Source organism: Scyliorhinus canicula, chromosome 8 (genome assembly GCF_902713615.1).
Source record: "Scyliorhinus canicula chromosome 8, sScyCan1.1, whole genome shotgun sequence".
Taxonomy (NCBI): domain Eukaryota; kingdom Metazoa; phylum Chordata; class Chondrichthyes; order Carcharhiniformes; family Scyliorhinidae; genus Scyliorhinus; species Scyliorhinus canicula.
The window spans coordinates 39597199-39623416 of NC_052153.1; the positions used below are offsets into that span (position 1 = coordinate 39597199).

Consider the following 26218-nt stretch of genomic DNA (forward strand, 5'->3'; position numbering starts at 1 on the left):
ACATCCTTCTCATTGTTTCCCTCTGAATGGCAACAGTTACTGTTTTTCATCTTGTAAATTGTATTCTGCTGATCAATCTTTTCTACCAGTGTGGATAATTTCACGCTTTCATACTATTCGCCCAATCACGTAACCTGCCCACGTAAGTGTTTTGAGAATTTTCTTTCAAAATTACCTGAAGAACTCAAGGACCTGCCTATTCAAGTGTGCAGGGGGAATTCTGCAACTTTATGTTTTGAAGTTACACATTATAGATGCTGAGTTTTATAGAACAGTACAGCACAGAACAGGCCCTTCGGCCCTCGATGTTGTGCCGAACAATGATCACCCTACTCAAACCCACGTATCCACCCTATACCCGTAACCCAACAACCCCCCCTTAACCTTACTTTTTAGGACACTACGGGCAATTTAGCATCGCCAATCCACCTAACCCGCACATCTTTGGACTGTGGGAGGAAACCGGAGCACCCGGAGGAAACCCACGCACACACGGGGAGGACGTGCAGACTCCGCACAGACAGTGACCCAGCCGGGAACCGAACCTGGGACCCTGGAGCTGTGAAGCATTTATGCTAACCACCATGCTACCGTGCTGCCCCTTTTCATGTGGCTGATGAAACGATTTTTTCATTTAGCTTTTGCAAGATGTTCAATATTATCAAGTATTTTGCTGATTTGATTTTAGAAAATCTGAATACAGAAAAAAGAACAGCAACATTTCCCATCTTAGAGTTAACGGCCCGGATAGTAAAATTGGCAGGTGGGTCCCGATTCCGTATTCTTGCCCCCATTCCTGGCACAACCGATTTTCGCTGGCTTGGGACAAAGATGCAAGTAGAAAGCATACACCATACACCCCCGACCTGGCTGGCTCCCGTGAAGGGGGCATGCATCTTCTGGACGCCCACAATTACTGTGGAGTCTGACGAGCATCTTCATAGAACATAAAGCATACAATGCAGAAGGAGGCCATTTAGCCCATCGAGTCTGCGCCGACCCACTTTAAGCCCTCTCTTCCACCCTATCCCCATAACCCAATAACCCCTCCTAACCTTTTTGGACACCAAGGGCAATTTAGCATGGACAATCCACCTAACCTGCATGTCTTTGGATTGTGGAAGGAAACCGGAGCACCCGGAGGCAACCCATGCAGAGATGGAGAGAACGTGCAGACTCCGCACAGACAGTGACCCAGGGGGAAATCAAACTTGGGACCCAGGCGCTGTAAAGTCAAAGTGCTAACCACTGTGATACCGTGTTGCCCACAAATGTCACACATGTTGATAGATCTCAGTGAAGTCGTGACCCATAGCTTGAATTCCATAAACGTTTGAAAGAAAAAGTAAAAAGGTCCTGCTAATAACCCCAAGCCCTCTCTATTCCAACTCAGTGTCAATTCATGCTCCCCCCCACTCCCCTTTTTTCTTTTTTTCCGGCAGGAATTCAGCTGTTGGAGGGGCCGGAGCTACAGAGTTGAGCGGTGAGTATTTAAACTAGCTCCTTCGCGGATTCGAGCCTTTTCAGCGGGAATTTAGCTGTTGGAGTGGCCGAAGCAGTGAGTACTTAAACTAGCTGCTTCACTGCTTAAATAGTGGCCACAGGGGTTTAGGGGTTAATTTAAAGAGTGACATCACAGCAAAGCAGTGACTTGATTGGCTGGGAAAGAAAGTGCTCCAATTAGCAGTAGCTGGGAGAAATTTAACTCTTCGTGTGTTGGTAAGTATTGTGATTGGTAAGTAAAATCTTTATTCCTTTCACTTATTCATTGTTTGATATTATATTTGTAATCAGTTAAGGTAAAGTGTAAAAATGGCAGGAGATCCCAGACCTGTGTTATGCTACTCGTGCTCAATGTGAGAGTTCAGGGACGAGGCCGATGTCCCTGACTCTTTCATGTGCGGGAAGTGTGTCCAGCTGCAGCTCCTGTTAGACCGCATGACGGCTGAGGAGGTCGTTGATAGCACGTTCAGTGAGTTGGTCACACCGCAGATTAGGATTGGTGAGGGAGACAGGGAATGGGTGACCAAAAGGTAGAGAAAGACCAGGAAAGCAGTGCAGGTGTCCCCTGCGGTCATCTCCCTCCAAAACAGGTATACTGTTGGGGAGACGACTCATTAGGGGAAGGCAGTAGTAGCCAGGCTCATGGCACCGTGGCTGGCTCTGCTGTACAGAAGGACGGGAAAAAGACTGGCAGGGCTATAGTCACAGGGGATTCAATCATAAGAGGAGCAGACAGGCGTTTCTGTGGACGAAAATGAGCTTCCCGAATGGTCCCCGAATGGTATGTTGCCTCTCAGGTGCACAGGTCAGGGATGTCTCAGATCAGCTGCAGGACATACTGAAGGGGGAGGGTGAACAGCCAGTTGTCGTGCTGCATATAGGAACCAACGATATAGGTAAAAAACAGGATGAGGTCCTACAATCAGAATTTAGGGAGTTGGGAGATAAGTTAAAAAGTAGGACCTCAAAGGTAGTAATCTCAGGATTGCTACCAGTGCCACGGGACAGTCAGAGTAGAAATTCAAGAATAGTCAGAATGAATACGTGGCTTGGGAGATGGTGCAGGAGGGAGGGGTTCAGATTTTTGGGACATTGGAACCAGTTCTGGGGGCGGTGGGACCATTACAAATCGGATGGTCTACACCTGGGCAGGACTGGAACCAATGTCCTAGGGGGTGCTTTTGCTAACACTGTTGGGGAGGTTCTAAACTAATGTGACAGAGGGATGGGAACCAGATTAGGAAGATAGATGTCAGTAAAGAGGCAGCAATTAAAACCAGTAAGGTACTAGATAATAAACTTATTGTGACTAAGGGGAAGAGTTGACAGGGAAGAGATGATGAACGCAAAGGAGCAGGTGGTCTGAGGTGCATTTGTTTTAATGCGAGAAGTGTAGCAGGTAAGGCAGATGAACTTAGGGCTTGGATTAGTACCTGGGAACATGATGTATTACTGAGACTTGGTTGAGGGAAGGGCAAGATTGGCAACTAAATATCCCAAGGTATAGATGCTTCAGGAGGGATAGAGAGGGAGGTAAAAGGGGTGGAGGTGTTGCATTACTGGTCAGAGATGATATAACAGCTGTGATTCAGGAGGGCACTATGGAGGATTCAAGCACTGAGGGTAGAGCTAAGAAATAGGAAGGGTGCAGTAACATTGTTAGGACTTTACTACAGGCATCCCAAAAGCGAGCGTGAAGTAGAGGTACAAAGATGTAGACAGATTATAGAAAAATGTAAGAGCAATAGGGTGGTCGTGATGGGAGATTTTAACTTCCCCAACATTGAATGGGACTCATGTAGTGTTGGAGGCGTAGATGGAGCAGAATTTGTAATGAAATGTGGGAGTCTTTTAAAGCAAGATTGATCAGAGTGCAGGACAGACCTGTCCCTGTGAAAATGAGGGATAGAAATGGCAAGATTAGGGAACTATGGATGACGGGTGGAATTGTGAGACTAACTAAAATGAAAAAGGAAGCATACAGAATTTCTTGGAGACTTAAAACTGATGAAGCTTTGGAGGCATATCGGGAAAATAGGACAAATCTCAAAGCGCAATAAAGAAGGTTAAAAGGGGTCATGAAATATCTTTGGCTAACAGAGTTAAGGAAAATCCCAAAGCCTTTTTTTTGTATATAAGGAGCAAGTGGTTAACTGAGAGAAAGGATTGGCCCACTCAAAGACAAAAGAGGGAATTTATGCGTGGAGTCAAAGGAAATGGGTGAGATTCTTAATGAGTACTTTGCATCGGTATTCACCAAGGAGAGGGACATGGCGGATGTTGAGGTAAGGGAAGGATGTTTAAATACTCTAGGTCAAGTCGGCAGAAGGAAGGGGGAAGTTTTGGGTATTCTAAAAGGCATTAAGGTGGACAAGTCCCCAGGTCCGGATGGGATCTATCCCAGGTTACTGAGGGAAGTGAGGGACGAAATAGCTGGGGCCTTAATAGATATCTTTGCAGCATCCTTGAACACGGGTGAGGTCCCAGAGAATTGCTAATGTTGGCCCTTTGTTTAAGAAGGGCAGCAGGGATAATCCAGAGAATTATAGACCTGTGAGCTTGACGTCAGTGGTAGGCAAACTGTTGGAGAAGATACTGAGGAATAGGATCTATTCACATTTGGAAGAAAATAGACTTATCAGTGATAGGCAGCATGGTTTTGTGCAGGGAAGGTCATGTCTTATAAACCTAATAGAATTCTTTGAGGAAGTGACAAAATTAATTGATGAGGGATGGGCTGTAGATGTCATATACATGGACTTCAGTAGACGTTTGATAAAGTTTTCCATGGCAGGTTGATGGAAAAAGTGAAGTCGTATGGGGTTCAGGGTGTTCTAGCTAGATGGATAAAGAGCTGGCTGGGCAACAGGAGACAGATAGTAGAGGTGGAAGGGAGCGTCTCAAAATGGAGAAGGGTGACTAGTGGTGTTCCACAGGGATCCGTGCTCGGACCACTGTTGTTTGTGATATACATAAATGATCTGTATGAAGGTTATAGGTGGACTGATTAGCAAGTTTGCAGATGATACTAAGATTGATGGATTTGCAGATAGCGAGGAGGACTGTCAGAGAATACAGCAGAATATAGATAGATTGGAGATTTGGGCAGAGAAATGGCAGATGGAGTTCAATCCAGGCAAATGCGAGGTGATGCATTTTGGAAGATCAAATTCAAGAGCGGACTATACGGTCAATGGAAGAGTCCTGGGGAAAATTGATGTACAGAGAGATCTGGGAGTTCAAATCCATTGTACCCTGAAGGTGGCAACGCAGGTCGATAGAGTGGTCAAGAAGGCATACAGCATGCTTGCCTTCATCGGATGGGGTATTGAGTACAAGAGTCGGTAGGTCATGTTACAGTTGTATAGGACTTTGGTTTGGCCACATTTGGAATACTACATGTAGTTCTGGTCACCACATTACCAGAAGGATGTGGATGCTTTAGAGAGGGTGCAGAGGATGTTCACCAGGATGTTGCCTGGTATGGAGTGTGCTAGCTATGAAGAAAGGTTGAGTGGATTAGGATTGTTTTCGTTGGAAAGACCTGATTGAGGTCTACATAATTATGTGAAGTATGGACAGGGTGGAGAGCAACAAGCTTTTTCCAAGAGTGGGGGTGTCAATTACAAGGGGTCGCGATTTCAAGGTGAAAGGGGGAAAGTTTAAGGGAGATGTGCGTGGAAAGTTTTTTTTACGCAAAGGGTGGTGGGTGCCTGGAAAGCTTTGCCAGCGGAGGTGGTAGAGGTGGGCAAGATAGCATCATTTAAGATGCATCAAGACAGATATATGAACGGGCGGGAAACAGATACTGGGCGGGGAAGTAGATTCTTGGAAAATAGGCGACAGGTTTAAATAAAGGATCTGGATCGGTGCAGGCTGGGAGGGCCGAAGGGTCTGTTCCTGTGCTGTAATTTTATTTGTTCTTTGTTCTTTTGTTCTTTCCCCATGGCTTTTTATAACCCCCACACCAATTTATGCCCCTTCCATGACAATTCACCCAGAGCACCTTATGGAACCAATAAGCCATGTGTAGAACTAATCAGGAAAAAAAGGTCATAACAAAAAAATCATCTTTTGAAAAAACAAATTGTTGTTCATAGGACTCTATAAAAGTGTAAATGAGCATTAAAGTATAAATCACAGAGATTTCAAACACTTCAGACCTCTTAATCTTGCGCAAATAACCATTGAAAATACTGAGACAGAAAAATAAAACTGTAGCATCAATGGTTGTTAATTTAAGGGCCCATAAGACGTGTGGCAATGGGGCTGTCATTAGATCAGCAAAAACTTGTCAACAATGCCTTTATAATATAGTGCATGCCTCATTGTCTACATGGGAACCTGGAGTGTTATAGAACCACTTATGATAAACATTTGACTATGTCACCCAAGCAAAGTCAATAGTGCTCTCCTGATATAAAAAAAAGAAACCCCCACTAAGATAATCCATTTATGAAACCTATAAAAAAGATTTGTGAATGGGCACTATTTTCTGAGAAGTTCCACACATGCCATTGTTAATAGAATGACTTGTTGGTTCTGCGCATGGTGCAGTAAGTGAAAGGACAATAAATTGGCATGAGTTTGCATGAGGGCTATGAGGGAGTTATGAGATGGCATGAGGTGGCCATAAGGACAGGTTTGGGGGGGGGGGGGGGGGGGGGGGGGGTGTTGATGGGTGAGAGCTTCAAGGCCTAAAACGTCACAATAAAAGTGGGACAAAGTTCCAGAGAATGAAGGTAGGCCTTTTGACCAGCCTGCTTAAGCAGTCAGCCCCTACCGTAGTCACCTACGCTCTGCTTGCAGGGGGCGACAGGTCTGACTCTAATCCACACCCTCCCTTGGAGTAAAGGTGGCACCATTCGGGTGCCTTTCTACTGAGGCAACTCTGGCAAGTTAGGAAGTTTCCCGACTCCCGCTGCCACCCTCTGTAGCAAATTCCTGGCCGACATCTGTAATAATGCCACACCACAGGTTGTGAATACAAGCATTTTAAATGTTTTATGACCAATTGGTAGTTCCATCCTCATAACAGTTATAAAGCATAGAGTAAAAAGTGGTATCACACTGTTAACTGCGGCTAGTCCACTGTATACTTGTTGAAAAGTTTCCTTTATTTGTTCCATTTTAAAATTGTTGGATAAATTTTACCCACATGAAGAACGTAATGGTTTACAATGTGTACTTACTTGTACAGGCCATTGCAGGCGGATCATCATCTCGTCTGAAGTAGTTTTCCATGCAACGACAAGAAACTGACCCCTTGTCATTGGTATAACTGTAAGGAGGACACTTGCTGCAGGAGACGCTATATGGTGAGGCCTTAAAGAATCCTGGTTGACAAACTGCAGAAATTAAATGAAATATAAGGATTTCAATGGCACACAACATATGGCTATTCAAAATACAAAATGCAATATGTCCTTTTACACAAACCAATTTGAAACTCTTCTGTTTGGAATAGTTTCTGTTAGTGGTATAGATACTCCATACCTGTAAAGACTTCAGTGTATCGAGTACTGCATTGTTGCTGCTAGATTGTAAAATGGAGATTGGAATGCATTTCATTTCAGAGCTGTTTGTTAATTTCCTAAATTAAATAAAGTTATTTCTGTCCAATTGCTGTTTCATAGATATGTGAACATTTACTTCTGTGTACAAATAAATTAATAATGAAAAAGACTTAATATTTGCTTGGCACTTTTCACATCCACAGGACGTCCCAAAGCAGTTCACATCATCATTAAGTACTTGTGAAACATAGTCCCTGTCACGATATTTACATACTCTAGACATTCCCGTACCAGCCTCCCTGAACAGGCGCTGGAATGTGGCGACTAGGGGCTTTTCACAGTAACTTCATTGAAGCCTACTCGGAACAATAAGCGATTTTCATTTCATTTTCATTTCCATAGAATTCTTTGAAGTAACAGCAAGAGTCGATCAGGGTAATACAATTGATGTGATATATTTTGATTTTCAAAAGTCTTTCAATAAGGTCCCACATAGCAGCTCTCTAACCAAGAGAAATGTAGTGGGATGGAGTGGGTTTCTTGCAAGCTTGTGACTATGTTACTCATTCATCTGACTGCATTAATATGAGGTCTGGGAAAATCAGAAGGTCAAAAGTTGAACATTACCCAGCGTAGGCAGAATATGGAGTTGAGGCCACAATAAGATCAGCTACGATCTTATTGAATGGCAGATCAGGCTCGAGGGGTCAAATGGCCGACTCCTATTTCTAATTCATATGTTTATTTGTTTGTATGCAAAAATAATTAGGTAATGCAAGATATTTGGAGGTTCGAAGGGCATTTAATAAATTAACACATAGTAAATTGATGACTAAGGTTGGAACAAGTCGCAGAATGGATTGGAAGATGGATATAAAACAGAAAGAAAAGTGCAGAGTTTAAAGTTAGTTACTCAGGATGGAAAAAGTTGTAAAGTGGCGATCCATAGGTATCGATGTGTGATCACTGCTGTTCCATGATTATGATGTCTGAGGGAGGTGTTTAAGATTTTAAAAGGGTTAGACAGGATAAACATAGTGAAAATGTTATTGAGGAGACCAGAACTCGGAGCCACAATTTGCAGAAGCTACATGAAAGGGAAAGGTGAGTAGGATGTCGACTGGTGAGGTGAAGAAGGCTGGAGGAGGCTCATGTGGAACAAAAGTGCTGCATGGACCTGTTTCTGTGCTGGAAATAGCATGTGATATTATGTGACCGTCTCCAAGGTTCAAGAATAAGGCTCTATCTATTTTCCAATTTCCTTTGATTTTCCCAAACCTTGTGGTAATGCAGTCAGAAGGAGGAGTAAGCTATTCCATGGCTTGTAAGAAAACCATCCCAGCCCTCTCTAAATTCTAGCCCTCTTATTAGAAATCTGGCAAATGCTTGATGCTTTCTGCAGCAGTGGCCGCGGAATCAGGAACGCAGAAGAATCTGTAATATTCTACACACTACTGGTGCCCTCTTTGTGCTACAACATAACACCACAAATTTAAAGAGCAAACGCATAAATTGACCAAACTCAGCAGACAGTTAAGTGCCATCAGTTATTACTTAACTCCTGGAACTCCCATATATGTCAAACATACATTAACCTATTCAAGGATATTGCCGCAACCTGTTGATGAGATGAACGCAGAAATTCAGCCTCTCTCAGCTCGGAAGCTCTCCGAGCAATTTTTTTTTGTCAATCTAGTATTGTTTCACACTTCATGGAAGCTCCAAATTAAGTTATATCAAGATCATCTGCCAGCTTCACCTCATTATTTCTTAGGCTTACCTTAATTCACTCAAACCCTTATCCAGGCAATCGCATGGCATTTACCCCATTTCCTTTAACACAGCGACTGACAGCAAAATAAATGTGCAGCATTAACGGTTTCTCATTCAAGGAAGGACCCGTCAGACATTGCAGCTACTGGGGTTGTTAATGGATCGATATAAATTTGTCAACAGCACATTGACGGTAAAAGTGCATGCATCGTTGTCTAAATGGGGAACTGGTGTAATGGAATTCATTCCATCATATAAAAGGGGTATTTTACTATCAAGAGCTCCTGCTACCACTGAGGCTACCTTTGGTGTAAATCACTTTTAGCCGCGGAATGCTACATCAGTTGAAAAGTGTCTCAATAATCAGGGACCGTTCCAACCAGAGGATACTGACCCAGGATGAAATGGATTGGAATTCAAAATGATGTGCAGTTTTTGTAATGTTTATAAGGTAAATGGTCATGAGGAGGGGTGGTAGAACTGTTTCTATTGGTCAGGGTTAGCATTCCAGGGAATGGTATTGACCTGAAACCATTATCTGGCCATTCTCTGACCTCCCCACAGTGTGTTTCTCGGGGACAATGGCCAGCGGCAGGATCTTTTCGGGCCACCGCTGTCAATGGCATTGCCCACTGAATCCACCCCACACCGCTGGGAAAAGCGCAACAGGGGCGCGCCGTCAGTGGGACTGGAAGATCCCACCCGCATGAACAACTGGAAGATCTTGTTGATTAGGTAGAATTTTAATTGTCCCAAAGGCAGAACAGGAAGTAGGAACCATTTCCGCTCCCTTGTTTTCTGCTGGTTCCCATGCACTTTCAATTAAAATTCAGAAGTACTGGTGGCGAACAATTGTGCAGTGGGGGAAGATTTTTAGTGTTGAAACCCATCGTCAGCTGACAATGCAGCGCATGTGGGTGTTCTATAAAATAGCCTCCTGGCAAACAGGTAGACTCTTCAACATGGCCACAATTTTTCGGCTCAACTCCACTGCCATTAAAAGAAGGCTTATTGAGAGCACAACAAAGACACATTACGTTTGTTTCACTCTACCTGTGCGTCATCATTATCCATTGAGACTAGTTTGGTTAGGGAGCTAAATGTACTGACAACACCTCACGTTGGCACACCTTGATGGTTGCACGGAAGTGAGGGACATTTCTTTATTGTGGAAGAAAAAATGTTGCGTGTTTGCATTCATCCTTTACTGGATGCTCATGTTGGTGTCCAGTGTTGTACTCGTATCCATGTGGGACATGGCTGAACTTTCTGGATCAGCCGGCCCTCCTTTCTAAACATAGTAAAGGGCATTGTCCAAGGGGATAACTGAAATGTATTAAGTGAAGATGAGATCCAACGCACCACAAACACACCAGTTCATCTTTAAATTTAAATTTGAACCCGCCAAATTTCAGCTGTCACCAAATTAAATCATCTCGCCCTCCAGATTTCCCATTCTTGCAGATCCCATAAGATATACCCCATTCTCTGTAAATGAATCCTGATTTGCGAATTTTTAATTTGAGTCAATTTAATAGCATTCACAGGAAATCCCTTAATCCAGACACATGTGCAACCTTAAATCTTAAAGTCATGTCCAGTCACTTTCCATAGTTTACAAGTTTGGTTTCTTGCTTGTGATTATTATTCAGTAACTTTGGCTGGAATATACATGGGATAATAAGGAAAGGAATTCCTATGTTGTTGCATAGAAAACCTGCCTACCATCACAATTAGAGGAAATTACTATTGACACCTGGGTGAGCTAGCAGAGAACTGTACTGTACTGTGTGTCATCACCCTTGATGGGCAACAGACTGAAACAAACATCTATGGCAAAGATATGAGCTGTAAATTAACCAGTATTTTTATCACTGCTGAAATTAAAGGACTTGTGCTTCTGATTGACTTTTTTTCTTTTTATGCAGCAGAATTATTTGTTCTTCTTGTCTGGAGCCTCGGGGCTTGAGATATTTTGAGTATCTGTAGCATTACACAAGGCAAATATGAAATGCAACATTTAAATTTTAATAATTTTTTCTTTTCCCAATTAAGCGGTAATTCAGCATGGCCAATCCACCCACCCTGCACAGCTTTGAGTTGTGGGGGTGAAACCCATGCAAACACGGGGAGAATGTGCAAACTGCAAATGGACAATGACCTGGGTCCGGGATCGAACCCGGGTCCTGGGCGCCGTGAGGCAGCAGTGCTCACCAACATTTTAATTTTAGGTTAGTACCGAGTTAGGAATTCAAATCCACAGCGATGTGGAATAAATTAATGGCAGAGTATTATTGCACTAATTCCTTTCGCACTTGAGACTTTGTTTTGCTATTAAATCGACAGCATCACTGTTTCCTTGAAAAATCTTTTTGCATAGTTCACAATTCTTGCCATAATTGTCATACAACTGATAACAAAACTGGGGATGCATACCAACGCTAAGGAAAACCTGCTCCATCGATTATTATAATAAAACCAGTTCAGTTAAAAAATATTTCCTTATCTTTACACAGAGAGGAAAACATACTCCAGTTTGTGGAAAGACGTTTCACTGATTCGGACTAGCTTTAAAAAATAATTTATGCAACCTCAGTGCAACATATCCTGACAGACCTGTAATGTTCAAAAACTATGGAGTGGATTGGCAAATACCTCATAATAAAATATTATTAATGGGATCTCCAAGAGCAGCCTATGCCCAAATATTTGACCACAAATGCACAAGGCAATAGAAGAATTATTTCCACAATGAGCACATTCCAATGCTTAAATCTGTCATTCCAAAGGATTGAACTCTGTGCTGTATGTCTTCAGAAAAGGAAGATTTTCTCAAAAACGCTGAACAATTCAGCATCAGAAATGCTGTGTGAAAAATCCAGTAGTTATTGATTACTGTCTGTTGTCACTCAGCAGGCCTTGCAGCCAAAATCCATAGATGCACGGGTGCAACTTGGCTGTGTGCAGTTAGCAGCTGTGCTATTTGACTCTGCCTTCATTTAAATTGATTTTGAATGAGGGAAAAAAATTAAACTAATGACAAATTCAATACAGTCTGTTAAATCAGTTCATTTAAATTGAGACAATGCCTGCCTCCACATTTTTATCGCTTGTGTGTTCAAATAGAGCTAATTTGAAAGAGCTGTTCACCCATTAAAACAAAAGTCCATGATCAGTTTCTGTACTGTGGAGCGGGCTGACTTTTCATTAACTAACCCAAATTGGTTCTTCTGTACCACCTAGCACAAAAACTAATTTAAATTGAACAAGTCTGTCATGAACCGTCTCCTGAGTATACTTACAATAGATAAATCTGAATCCACTTTTGCCTGAAGGTCCGCGGCCAAAACCTATTCCGATCAATGTTAACCTGTTTTGAAGGCGAGACTTTTTCCAGAGCCTTTGGCTGGAAGCCACTTTTTGTTTGCAAATATGTAAAGGGAAAAGCCATCTGCTGCCCTCTGCCCCACAGTACGATGAGTCTAGGGTGGTGAATTAAACCAAAGTACTTCAAAACTGACCTGTGACTAAGAATAGTCCTCCAAGCTCATTATTTTTTAATTATGATCCTAAGGGGAAAATGAATCTTGATATTCAGTTCAATGTCAGTAACATGCACACTTTAAGAGTTACTGTATTTTGATGTGTTACCAAATTAGAAATAGCTCAGCCATTTAGGTTCATTCCTGAGGTCGTTTAATTAGACCTCATTTATTTTATACCACATTCCTGGCAATGCTCCATTTTCACTGTTAATCTGTCAATACAGTCTTTGGCACTGCTTGGGACTGTCCATAATTTAGATCATTTATCAAATTGGCTAATGTACAGTGTGCTCCGAATCCTCTGGAGGTCTGAAGCTCAAGCAGGCAGACAGATGCAGTACAACTTGCAGATTGATGCCAGTACAGGAATGACAGCAACATGCGCAGTACAATGCTTTAGTTATAGCATACTCGGTGGGAAAATCATATTTTTCAGTTCAGTATGAGATTGATTGATGTGCTGTGGAGAAGTTGGGTTTCTCCAAAAAAACGTTCAGTACCGATGAATGCTGAAAATCACAGAAATAATGCCTCTTATTCATCACCTGACGTCTAATAACTCATAAAAGTAAAGATAGCCAGATTGCAGTCTCAGGATAGCATTGGGATCAAAGACCATATTAATCTCAGCTTGTACCACAGGAACTTGTAGTAGCGAACTAGTATAAGTGCTGGAATGAATCAACCCTGTAAAGTTATTTTCAAAACCTTGTCCTAATATTGAAAGCTATGCAGTCACATCATGTAATTCCCATTGCAAAAACATAATTGGTGTTGCATTCCGCTATTGCACAATACGTCATTATGAGATACCAAAGGTAGATTGGGAGAGAGGTATGTGAAATAGAGGCTGGAGCCTCCCGGCCATTCGTGCTGGCAGGATCTTCCGATCCCACTGATGGAGCATCCCCGTCACGGGTTTCCTGACAGTGAGGGGTGCAATGGGAAACCCCATTGACAACAGCGGGATCAGAAGCCACTGACCTTCGCCAGGCTGCCTCTGCTACAGCAAAACACGTGGCAGGTTGTGTGGAAAAACCCAATGTACCATCAAAAAATAGTGCTACTGTTGAAGACAAAGTGCGGAACTTTCCTAAAATATGGCAAAATATCAGGTTCTGACTGAAAACCGGTGTGTTTCTCCCCAGAAACAGCCGCATTTTCACTCCAGGGGCGAAATTCTCCGACCCCCAGCAGGGTCGGAGAATCGCCTGGGGGCGCCTAAAATTCCGCCCCCGCCGTGGCAGAGATTCTCCGCCACCCGGGACATGGCGGGGGCAGGAATCTCGGCACTCCGATCGGAGAGGCCCCTGCGGCGATTCTCCGGCCCGAAGTTCCGCCGCTGGGAGGCCTCTCCCGCCGCTGAGGTTTAAACCACCTCTGGAACGGCGGGCTAAGTGGCGCGAGCAGGCCCCGGGGGTCCTGGGGGGGCAGGGGGCGATCGAAACCCGGGGGGTGCCCCCACGGTGGCCTGTCCCATGATCGGGCCCCCCCCTCAGAGTCCGGGCCAGTGCCCTGGCTGCTCTATTTTCTTCCGCGGCCGCCACAGCCTCCGCCATGGCAGAAGCGGAAGAGAACCCCACATCGCGCATGCGCCGGCAGTGACGCCAGCGGCCAGCTGCCGCTGACGTCACTGCCGGCGCATGCGCGGACCGGCGAAAGCCTTTCGGCCAGCCCCGCTGCCGGGGGCGCTGGTTTTTTGCGCCGGTCTTCTGGTGGCAACCGCTCCGGCGCGGGGCTGGCCCCCAAAGGTGGGGAGAATTCCCCACCTTTGGGGAGGCCCGACCCCTGAGTGGTTGGCGCCACTCCCCTACTCCGGGACCCTCCGTCACGCCGGGTAGGGGAGAATGCCGCCCCAGATCTTCAAAATGGTTAATAGAATACTGGAATTCATGTCAAGTGGCATAGAATATGAAATATGTAAAATCTTCATCAGACCACAGTAGCAGTAATGTGTGCTGATTTGCGATCTACACAATAGCCAGAATGCTGAGGCAATTGATTTATTAGGACGGCACTGATTTATTAGGATGCTGCCTGGCACAATGAAATAAAAGTGCAAAACGATGCATAAATCAGGATTTTTTTTGTTGGGTCCAGACAAATTTATGGGTTAATTTGATAGAGAGGCTTAAAACAATGAAGAAATGGCATAGGGCAGAGAGAAACAGGGATTGATAGGACTATGAATATGGACGTAAAGATAAGATTAGATACAAGAGATTTAGGAGACATTAGGAGTTTATATCACACAGAAGTTTGTTCGACTGTGGAATACACTACTGGAGTTAGTGACTGAAGCAGATATGTCAATAATGATGAATAGCTTAGTTAAGTGCTTGAAAGCAGGGAAAATAAAGAGACAAGGGAACAGGGCCCACACACAACATGAACCGAAGACTTAATCTCAAGGATAAACACCAACACGGAATGGTTGGGCCAAACAACCTGTTCCATATTATAATTTATATAATTTTTCTCTCCTTTATTTCCTATTTCAAATAAGTTGGTGAGTATCCAGTATTAATGACCAAACAGTCTAGTTTAAAATCAGCTTTTCACCCCACTCAGAATGATCATTTTGAACCTGCAGAGATTTCCTAACTGGATGCATAGCTAAGAGCTAGCAAAAAAAAAAAAAAACGTCCTGTGGGAGGTAGCCTAGAATCTTTTGGAAAATGTGGGTGGGCACAAATAAAACTGATCCATATCTGTAGGAGCTTCCCAAACACAGAGAATGAGCACTGCACAATACGTTCATCTCAATGTTCGAAAGAAAACGTAGGAACATATATTTTATGCATCAGTGGGATTAACGTTTGCAATGAGGAAAACGCTTTTCAACAGGACATTTCCAACATGCATAACGAGCATGGAAAGACTAGCCAACATGGATTTAGAAGCAATCGCTAAAGCGATCGGCAAAGGAGAGTACTTGCAGGCACAGCGATGGGTTGAAGTGTGTATACTTCAATGCAAGAAACATCAGGAATAAGGTGGGTGAACTTAAGGCATGGATCGGTACTGAGGAGGATCTGCCTACTCAGGTAGCATGGGTTGAAGTCAGAAATAGGAAAGGAGCAGTCACCTTGTTGGGAGTTTTCTATAGGCCCCCCAATAGCAGCAGAGATGTGGAGGAACAGATTGAGAAACAGATTTTGGAAAGGTGCAGAAGTCACAGGGTAGTAATCATGGGTGACTTCAACTTCCCAAATATTGAGTGGAAACTCTTTAGATCAAATAGGATGGATGGGGTGGTGTCTGTACAGTGTGTCCAGGATGCTTTTCTAACACAGTATGTAGATTGTCCAATCAGAGGGGAGGCCATATTGGATTTGGTACTTGTAATGAACCAGGGCAAGTGATAGATTTGTTAGTGGGGAAGCATTTTGGAGGTAGTGACCACAATTCTGTGACTTTCACTTTGGTAATGGAGAGGGATAGATGCGTGCAACAGGGCAAGGTTTACAATTGGGGGAAGAGTAAATTCAATGCTGTCAGACAAGAACTTAAGTGCATAAGTTGGGAACATAGGCTGTCAGGGAAGGACATAATTGAAATGTGGAACTTGTTCAAGGAACAAATATGTGTCCTTGATATGTATGTCCCTGTCAGGCAGGGAAGAGATTGTCGAGTGAGGGAACCATGGTTGACAAGAGAGGTTGAATGTCTTGTTAAGAGGAAGAAGGATACTTACGTAAGGCTGAGGAAACAAGGTTCAGACAGGGCGCTGTAGGGATACAAGATAGCCAGGAGGGAACTGAAGAAAGGGATTAGGAGAGCTAAGAGAGGGCATGAAAAATCTTTGGCAGGTCGAATCAAGGAAAACCCCAAGGCCTTTTACACATATGTGAAAAATATGAGAATGATGAGAGGGAGGGTGGGTCCGATCAAGGACAATAGCGGAAGATTGTGTATTGAGTCTGAAGAGATAGGAGAGGTCTTGAACGAGTACTTTTCTTCAGTATTTACGAATGAGAGGGGCCATATTGTTGGAGAGGACAGCGTGAAACAAACTGGTAAGCTCGAGGAGATACTTGTTAGGAAGGAAGATGTGTTTGGCATTTTGAAAAACCCCAGGGCCTGACGGGATATATCCAAGGATTCTATGGGAAGCAAGAGATGAAATTGCAGAGCCGTTGACAATGATCGTTTCGTCCTCACTGTCAACAGGGGCTGGTTTAGCTCACAAGGCTAAATCGCTGGCTTATAAAGCAGACCAAGCAGGCCAGCAGCACGGTTCGATTCCCGTACCAGCCTCCCCGGACAGGTGCCGGAATGTGGCGACTAGGGGCTTTTCACAGTAACTTCATTGAAGCCTACTCGTGACAATAAAGCGATTTTCATTTCATTTCAGGGGTGGTACCAGGGGATTGGAGAGTGGCGAATGTCGTGCCCCTGTACAAAAAAGGGAATAGGGATAACCCTGGGAATTACAGGCCAGTTAGTCTTACTTCAGTGGTAGGCAAAGTAATGGAAAGATACTGAGCGATAGGATTTTTATATTTTTATTTTTTTGAGTACCCAATTATTTTTTCCAATTAAGGGGCAATTTAACGTGGCCAATCTACCTAACCTGCACATCTTTGGGTTGTGGGGGCAAAACCCACGCAGACACAGGGAGAATGTGCAAACTCCTCACAGACAGTGACCCAGGGCCGGGATTCGAACCCAGGTCCTCAGCGCCATAGGCAGCAATGCTAACCACTGTGCCACCGTGCTGCCCTAGGGGTAGAATTTCTGAGCATCTGGAAAGACACTGCTTGATTAGGGATAGTCAGCACGGATTTGTGAGGGGTAGGTCTTGCCTCACAAGTCTTATTGAATTCTTTGAAGAGGTGACCAAGCATGTGGATGAAGGTAAAGCAGTGGATGTAGTGTACATGGATTTTTGTAAGGCATTTGATCAGGTTCCCCATGGTAAGCTTATGCAGAAAGTAAGGAGGCATGGGTTAGTGGGAAATTTGGCCAGTTGGATAACGAACTGGCTAACCAATGGAAGTCAGAGAGTGGTGGTGGATGGCAAATATTCAGCCTGGAGCCCAGTTATCAGTGGCGTACCGCAGGGATCAGTTCTGGGTCCTCTGCTGTTTGTGATTTTCATTAATGACTTGGATGAGGGAGTTGAAGGGTGGGTCAGTAAATTTGCAGATGCTACGAAGATTGGTGGAGTTTTGGATAATGAGGAGGGCTGTTGTCGGCTGCAAAGAGACATAGATAGGATGCGAGCTGGCTGAGAAGTGGAAGACGGAGTTTAACCCTGAAAAGTGTGAGGCTGTCCATTTTGGAAGGACAAATATGAATGCGGAATACAGGGTTAACGGTAGGGTTCTTGGCAATGTAGAGGAGCAGCGAGTTCTTGGGGTCTATGTTCATAGATCTTTGAAAGTTGCCACTCAAGTGGATAGAACTGTGAAGAAGGCCTATGGTATGCTAGCGTTCATTAGCAGAAGGATTGAATTTAAGAGCCGTGAGGTGATGATGCAGCTGTACAAAACCTTGGTACGGCCACATTTGGAGTACTGTGTGCAGTTCTGGTAGCCTCATTTGAGGAATGATGTGGAAGCTTTGGAAAAGGTGCAAAGGAGATTTACCAGGATGTTGCCTCGAATGGAGAGTCAGTCTTATGAGGAAAGGTTGAGGGTGCTCGGCATTTTCTCATTAGAACAGAGAAGGATGAAGGGCGATTTGATAGAGGTTTATAAGATGATCAGGGATATAGATAGAGTAGACAGTCAGAGACTTTTCCCCGGGTGGAACAAACCATTACAAGGGAACATAAATTTAAGGTGACTGGTGGAAGATATAGGGGGGATGTCAGAGAGAGTAGTGGGGTCATGGAATGCACTGTCTGTGGAAGTAGCTGAGCCGGAAATATTAGGGACCTTCAAGCGGCTATTGGATAGGTACATGGATTACGGTAGAATGATGGGGTGTAGATTAATTTGTTCTTAATCTAGGACAAAAGTTCGGCACAACATCGTGGGCCGAAGGGCCTGTTCTGTGCTGTATTTTTCTATGTTCTAAAGTGTTGGATGTAATTAACTAGCAGATAACAGCCATCCAGTAAACACAAGTTTCCTCAAAACGCAAATGACATTTAAAAAAGTTTAATGTGAACACAGTTAAAGCCTCAGCAGTTAAATGTGAAGTACAGTAGGTAATAAAAAAAATTGTCCTGAGACAATGAATCCTGGAGTTCCAGAGATCTATTGCATTGCATATCCTAAAACTAAATAGCAGAAGGATTGATCATTTTTTAAATAATTATTATTAGTTTTTCAATTTTTTAAAAATATAAATTACATTACACATATTTAATTAATATTTAACAATCTCTTCCTCAACCCGAAAACAATTAATTAAATAACTACCCCTGCTTTAGCTGCTGACTGAGATTAATTCCTTAAAGTGAGATATGAACGGACATCTTTTACGAAACCCCTCCTCATTCCCAGAAGTACTGATCATCAAGAGGTGATTTTTACCTCATCATTTCATTTAATTTCATTTGATCATTCAACTGATGATGCCGAATCATATGGTTAAGTGAGTGCAAGTATGTAGCAAGCTGGACAGATTTCAAAATGCCCTGGTAGAATGAACCAGGTAAATGTTAATATAAGAAATTTAAGGTAATTCATATCATTACATGAAACAACAGACTTGTAAAATTATGAAGATTTGTCTTTCCAGAAAGATGGACAAGAAAAAAAAATGGATTGTGAACATTGATCATGCAGTGAATGCCACTAGTCAATACAAAGCAGTTCGTAATAAAGCTAATAAAAGCTGGGAGATGTCTTCAGGATATTTGACTAAAAGTTTAAACAAACTATTCTAACCCAGGAGAGAGCACTGATGAGGTAACATATTTTGAATAATGTGAAGGAAGTTTACAAAGTGCATCAAGGTGAAGCTCCTTTGTAAAAATCACAGAATCATGAAGACTGAAAGCGGGATGTGACTTTAAAATGCTGAGAGTCAGGTCAGCATGGTGGTGCAGTGGTTAGCACTGCTGCCTCACAGCGCCGAGGTCCCAGGTTCGATCCTAGCTCTGGGTCACTGTCCGTGTGGAGTTTGCACATTCTCCACACGTCTGCGTGAGTTTCGCCCCACAACCCAAAGATGTGCATGGTAGGTGGATTGGCCATGCTAAATTGCCCCTTAATTGGAAAAAAATGAATTGGGTACTCTAAATTTATTTAAAAAAAGAAAAAAAATGCAATGTTGGTATCGGCTTGCATTGTGAGAGATAGGTTAAATATTGAAGCTTCAAATTATACATATTTTTCTTGATTCTAATGACTATGGAGGACTAAAAGCAAAAGTAAAGTGTTAATTATGTAAATTACAGCATTCTAAATAAGGATAAATATCTGATTGAGGAATGAATGAAGATGATAATAATGCATCCAAAAACCTGGGGGCTACCATTGACCAGAAACTGAACAGGATTAGCCATATAAATAATAATAACAATAATAATAATAATAACTTATTGTAACAAGTAGGCTTCAATGAAGTTACTGTGAAAAGCCCTTCGAAAAGCCCCTATATAAATACTATGGCTACAAGAACAAGTCAGAGTCTGGGAATCCTGTGGTGAGTAACTGACTTCCTAACTCCCCCTAATGCCGTCTACAATCTATAAGGCACAAGTAGGGAGTGTGATGAGTGCAGGTCCAACAACCCTCAAGAAGCTTGACACCATCCAGAACAAAGCAGCCCACTTGTTTGGCACCCCATCCACAAACAACCACTCCCTTCTCCACTGACATAGAGTCAGCAGTGTGCACCATTTACAAGGTGCACTGTAGGAACTCACCAACGCTCCTTCGAAGCGCGTTCTAAACCGATCACTGCTACCATCAAGGGCAGTAGATGAATGGGAGCACCAGCATTCCAAGACACACACCATCCTGCCTTGAAAATATATCGACGTTCTTTCACTGTCTCTGGGTCAAAGTCCCGGAACTCCTTCCTTAACAGCATTGAGTGTACCTACACGACATGGACTGCAGTGATTCATGAAGCAACACACCGCCATATTCTCATGGGTAATTAGGGATGGGAAATGAATGCTGGCCTAGCTAGCAACAACCACATCCCATGAATGAATAAAAATATACGTGTAATAGATTCTCGATAGATTTTTTCAGGTAATGTCGGTAAATTATATATTGCCTGTGGAAAGACCAATTTGACAAAAACTGCCCTTTTTTGTTTCTTGATTTAATGAAATTGAGCAATGCAGCTTATATTTTATGTTTTCATTTCTCAAGATAGAGGTTTAAGATTATGGAAAAACTAAATATAATTGATAAAGCTCTAGGACAGGGGTGGGCAAACTACGGCCCGCGGGCCGCATGCGGCCCGCCAAAGGTCTTTATGCGGCCCACCAAGATCAAGTCATAAAAGAAAATTTTTTTAAAAATTTTTTATTTTTTTAAAATTTTTAATATTTTTTTTATAAGGTAATGGGGGGGGGGGATGTTGGGTTACTGGTATAGGGTGGATACGTTGACTTGAGTAGGGTGATCATTGCTCGGCACAACATCGAGGGCCGAAGGGCCTGTTCTATGCTGTACTGTTCTATGTTCTATATGAGGCGCCCAGAATCATAACCGGGTGAAGCGCCATTTTTGAAAAGTCGAGAAAAAGAGGGCTAAAGGCAGGATGCCGCCGGGGGAAGCGCTGAGGTATATGCCGCACGCTAATTGGTTACAACCGGGACTATTAATTAATGTACTATGCGGCCCTTTAAAATTGTGAATTTCTGAATGTGGCCCTTGCACGGAAAAGTTTGCCCACCCCTGCTCTAGGATGACAGTTCCAACATATTTTGAAATGTAACTTCCCTATGGTGAGCTTTATTTATGGGGGTCAAATGGATCAATCACTTTTTTAGAGAAAGATATGGGAAGGATTTGCTCAAATCTCTCTTGCTTTGGAACAGTTCAGCAACATAAGACTTTGGTCCAACCTGAGTCAGCAACATTTAAGTAAATGTATTTTTAGTAAAACATCTTCAATTGTTTGATTAATGAGAGAGGCAAGTGAAAGCAAGGAAATTCATGTCAGCCCAAATTTCTGAATAATTAGAAATTGTTTGGCTGCAATAATTTCACCTTTGCTGAGGAATAGAACCTGGGAGTGTGGAGTGCACAAGGTGCAAAACCCCACGGCCTAGCGGCTAGGAAGTCCAGGGCTGATTGTCGTAAATGGAGTGTGTGTTTTTGTCCAGACTGAAAAATAGTTCTGCAATTTTTTTCTGATTTTCAAATTAATCCAAGACATTTAAAATTTGTAGTAAGAAGTCTTACAACACCAGGTTAAAGTCCAACATGTTTGTTTCAAACACTAGCTTTCGGAGCACTGCTCCTTCCTCAGAATATACAATTCTGAATCTGAATGACCTTGTGACCATGCCAGCCAACATTACACAGAATGGACCATGGTTCAAATTTCACAAATAAACAATTGTTTTACAAAAACTAAACCCCACAAAACTACTAACTTCATATACAACATCAGTGCAATCCCAGGACTCTCTGGTCATCCAGCATCTTTCATTGTTATGGATGCTGCTCCCGCCTGGGTCCCGATTCATCTCAGTGAGGGGCAAGCTCAACATTTTAATTAAGAGAGGAGACGCTGTGTCCAAGAGAAGCAGGAGCGAATCAGACAAAAGCAAATGGCAGGAAGAATATAGGGAGAGGGAGGGGATGAGAGAGAGGTGGGGCATTGGGGGTCTATTGGGGAGGAGAAGGGTTTGCAGATGCAATCAATCTCTGAGGAATCAAAAACCTTCAGACTGAAGAACATCGACACCCCTGTTGGCAAGTAGCATTCTGCTTCTGAGAGCTTTGACCTGGAAAGGACATCAGCCCTTTGGAACGGTGAGCTGCTGCTTGGGTTTTCTACCAAGAGACGATACCTTTATTACCTCTTTGTAGACATGTGCACCCACACCCAAAATTAGTGGCAACGTTAAGTCCCAGCCAGAAAGAAAATGATTGGATCATTCCTCAGTCAATCACACCTGGAGTCTGCAATTCTGTAAGTAACTAGATTTGATGTTTATAATTTGTATTAGGGAGCTACCCCTCACTTGCTGCATTTTTCTGCAGAAATAATCCTGCCTCAAAGTGTTTCTTCTTTCAAGAATTCAAAGGTTCCCAAGTTGTGTTCTGCCTCCACCATGCCAACTGACACAGTAGTTAATATTCTATTTGAATATTAAAATGGCCTCATCCCTGGATTTTTGGATGTGGTTAACAGCCTGGACACCTGACAGGCAGAGATCTCTCCCTCTCTCACTTCTGGTGACAGAGTGGTAACCCAGCAATTTTGGACAACAGTTTTGAGTAGCTGGGGAAGGGGGGTTTCAAGTGTACGATATATGTTATTCATGAAGACCCCGCTTTCTCAACCTTATCCCACACCTGAGGTGTGATGACCACAGGTTAAACCACCACCAGTCAGTTCTCTCCCTCAAAAGGGGAAAGCAACCTATGGTCATGTGGGACTATGATGACTTTACATTTACCTTTATAGATTTTATAACCCCAACAGCTTTTCCTTCATTCCCCTCCCCCTCCCTCCTCAGTCAGCAGCAGCTATGGCTCTGCCTGGCTGGCTCCTCTCTCTCATCCAGTAGCCCATACCATCAGCCACATGATAAGATCGATAATTCGGAATTCCAACTTTGAGGTGTCTGTCATAATACACACAGGTATATGATGGTGCACAGACAGGCAGTAATTGACACACGGGATGACCAATGAACACACAGAATACAGCAGCCAATCGCCAGACAGGACACGATCACTATAAAGCCAGAGGGCTCTAGTTTTCCCACTCTCTTGGGATCCAGCCTCTGAGACAGTCAGAGCCCCTGAGCAACAACTAGCACATATACAATGTGGTAGTAAGATAGTCTGGTCAGGTTAGCCTCAGGTCTCCAGTCAAGTCAGTATAGTGTCAACCCACAGTTAAAGCATGTATGATAGTTAAGAGTTCAATAAAATAGAATTGCACTTCTTCAAGTGTTGGAAGCCTGTCTCTCTCACTGCTGCAGTAAACGCAGTCCTCGCAGACCCAGCTTACCCAACACATCAGTGTCAACTGTGGCTCAGCAGGTATCACTCTCTACTTGGGAGTCATGAACTTGTGGGCTGAAGTCCCACCCTGGAAGCATCTGAACAAATATTTGGCCTGGCCCCAAAGTGCAGTCCTGAGGAGTGCTGCACCGTCAGGGGTGCCCTCTTTTGGTAGAAATGTTAAGCCAAGGTTCTGCCTAGTCTCTCGCGTGGACATAAAAATCCAATGGCATCATTTTGAAGACGAGCAGGAGAGTTTTCTTGGTGCCATGGCTAATATTTATCCTGGAAACAGTATTACACAAGATATAGGCCGAGATTCCCAGAGCCTCCATGCCAAAATCACGCTCGGCGCGGGGCTGGGGAATGGGGCACCAACACGTTAGCGGGTCTGACGTCGGGACGCATGTCTCCGGCAACCGGTAAACCGCCGCCAGTCGCCTGCGGCGATTCTCCGTGGGCGACAGGACAAATTCCTGTTGCCGTGGTTCATGCATGGTTCCACCCGGCGGGAGCTTGGCGTCGCGTCTGCGGTGGCCGTCCTGGTGGAGGGCGGGGGCCTCCACAACGGCCAGGCCCGCTATCGGGGGCCACCGATCAGCAGGCGCACGTGATCTGGGGGGAGGGCTAGCTTCATCCGCGCCGGCCCGCTTTGTGGGTCCGCCATGTCACGCGGGGCTGGTGCCGAAGCGGCCGCCGCAAGCATGCGTGGTCCTGCGGTCGGCAGTGCAGGGCCGCGTATCGGCAGCCTGAGCTGCTTGGAGGACTCCGGTGCCCTGCTGGCCCCCTGTGGGCCACGGAATCGCTGGGCCAAGAGGCCCGTTGACGCCGGCGTGAACACTTAGCCGCCGTTTTGAAGTGTCCCGGCCAGATCATCTGGTTATTGTTGAATTTGGAAGCTTGTTGTGCACAAACTGATAACCACATTTCCCATTACAACAGTGACTACAATTATCGGGTGTCCTGTGATAGGTGCTATATAAAAATTAAACTCTATACATTGTGACCAAACATTGTGAATGCGCTCTTCACATTGTAACCAGATTTTCAAATGCGAGAGGAACCTTTTCTGGTGCTTTATTGTAATTTTTGAGTTTTTAAAAAAAATATTCTCTTGGGTGACTTACTCGGTGTTTTTTTTATCTCTTTGAATGCGTCTTTATAGCATCATTAAAAACCTCATTGAAAATTGAAACAGTTTCTTGATTACCGATTTCTAAGCACATCTTGCACCTGATGTGCAAGAATAAAATGATAAAATGAATTGAAACTTTATTTTCATACCAAAAGAAATATATAATATGGGTTCAGTGCTTTCACACAGATTTACTTTCAATTATGCACATTTTTACATTTGAGCAGATTTTGACAAGATTACCACCGGAAATTTACATATTGACATTGGCAGGATGAGCAGGAATGTTGCTGATACCTGCAGCATCCTGATACTAGACTTCTTTTGAATGACACAGACTAAGAGGCCAAGAACAATGTATCTAAGTTTGCTATCAATAATAATAATTGCTTATTGTCACCAGTAGGCTTCAATGAAGTTACTGCGAAAAGCCCCAAGTCTCCACATTCCGGCGCCTGTTCGGGGAGGCCGGTACGGGATTTGAACCCACGCTGCTGGCCTTATTCTGCATTACAAGCCAGTTGTTTAGCCCACTGTGCTAAACCAGCCCCATATAATACAAAGCTAGGTGGGAATGTAAGCTGTGAGGAGGACAAAAAGAGACTGCAAAGAGATATAAACAGGCAAAGTGAGTTGGCACCTAGGTGGCAGATGTAGTATAATGTGACTAAGTCTGGGGTTCTTCCCTTTCATAATAAGAACAAAAATGCAGAAAAGCATGAAAGTTGTAATTTCAACTCCTTTGCCGGTACATCGATAACTATTTTGGTGAGGCTTTGTACTCTAGTCCAAACTTGGAAAAATTCATCAACTTCGCTTCCAGTTTCCACCCCTCCATCAATTTCACCTGGTCTATCTCAGACACGTCCCTTCCCTTCCTTGATCTTGCAGTCTCCATTTCCGGCAATGGACTATCTACTCACATCCATTAGAAGCCCACTAACTCCCACAGCTATCTGGACTACAGCTCTTCGCACCCTCGACCCTGTAAAGGCTCCATCTCCTTCTCTCAGCTCCTTCGCCTTCATCACATTTGTTCCGATGATGCCACTTTCCAAATTGGTGCTTCAAAAATGTGTTCCTTTTTCATCCCACCTATAGTTGTTGACACGGCCCTCAACAGTGTGCGGTTCATCACCCGCGCCACTACCCTCACCGCCTCCCCTCCCTCCCAGAACAAGGATAGAATCCCCCTCATTCTCACATTTCACTCCACCAGCATCTACATGCAAAGCATAATCCTTCACCATTTTCACCAACTCCAGCATGATGCCACCACCAAACACATATTTCCTCCACTCCCTCTGTAAGCATTCCACAGAGACTGTTCCCTCTGAGATAATTCAGTCCACTTCTCCACCATACCCAACACCTCTCCCATCACCCATGGCACCTTCCCATGCAATCGCAGAAGGTGTAACACCTTCCCCTTTACGTCTTCTATCCCAGGCCCAAAACACTCATTCCCAGTTACGCAGCATAAAACCTGCCCCTTTACCTCTTCCATGATTAACAAGGGTTTGCAGTGCCAGGAAGGCAGTGCCAAGGTGCCCAGGTGCTAGAGGGAGTGCCAGAGTGCAACCCTGCTCTATCCCCGACCACCCAGTGGTCTCCAATGGCCTGGGAAACCCCCAGGTGCCG

At 43.9% G+C, this 26218-nt stretch overlaps 1 protein-coding gene across 3 annotated transcripts in view; it reads right to left on the reverse strand.

The window, feature by feature from the left end:
- The window catches only part of LOC119970184 (ephrin type-A receptor 5-like), a 430626-nt gene that overhangs the window by 206594 nt on the left and 197814 nt on the right, over positions 1-26218 (reverse strand). For all 3 annotated transcript variants that reach the window (XM_038804402.1, XM_038804401.1, XM_038804403.1), the window contains exon 4: positions 6696-6851. In XM_038804402.1, the coding sequence (XP_038660330.1) occupies positions 6696-6851 (156 nt within the window). The remainder of the gene's footprint in view (positions 1-6695; positions 6852-26218) is intronic.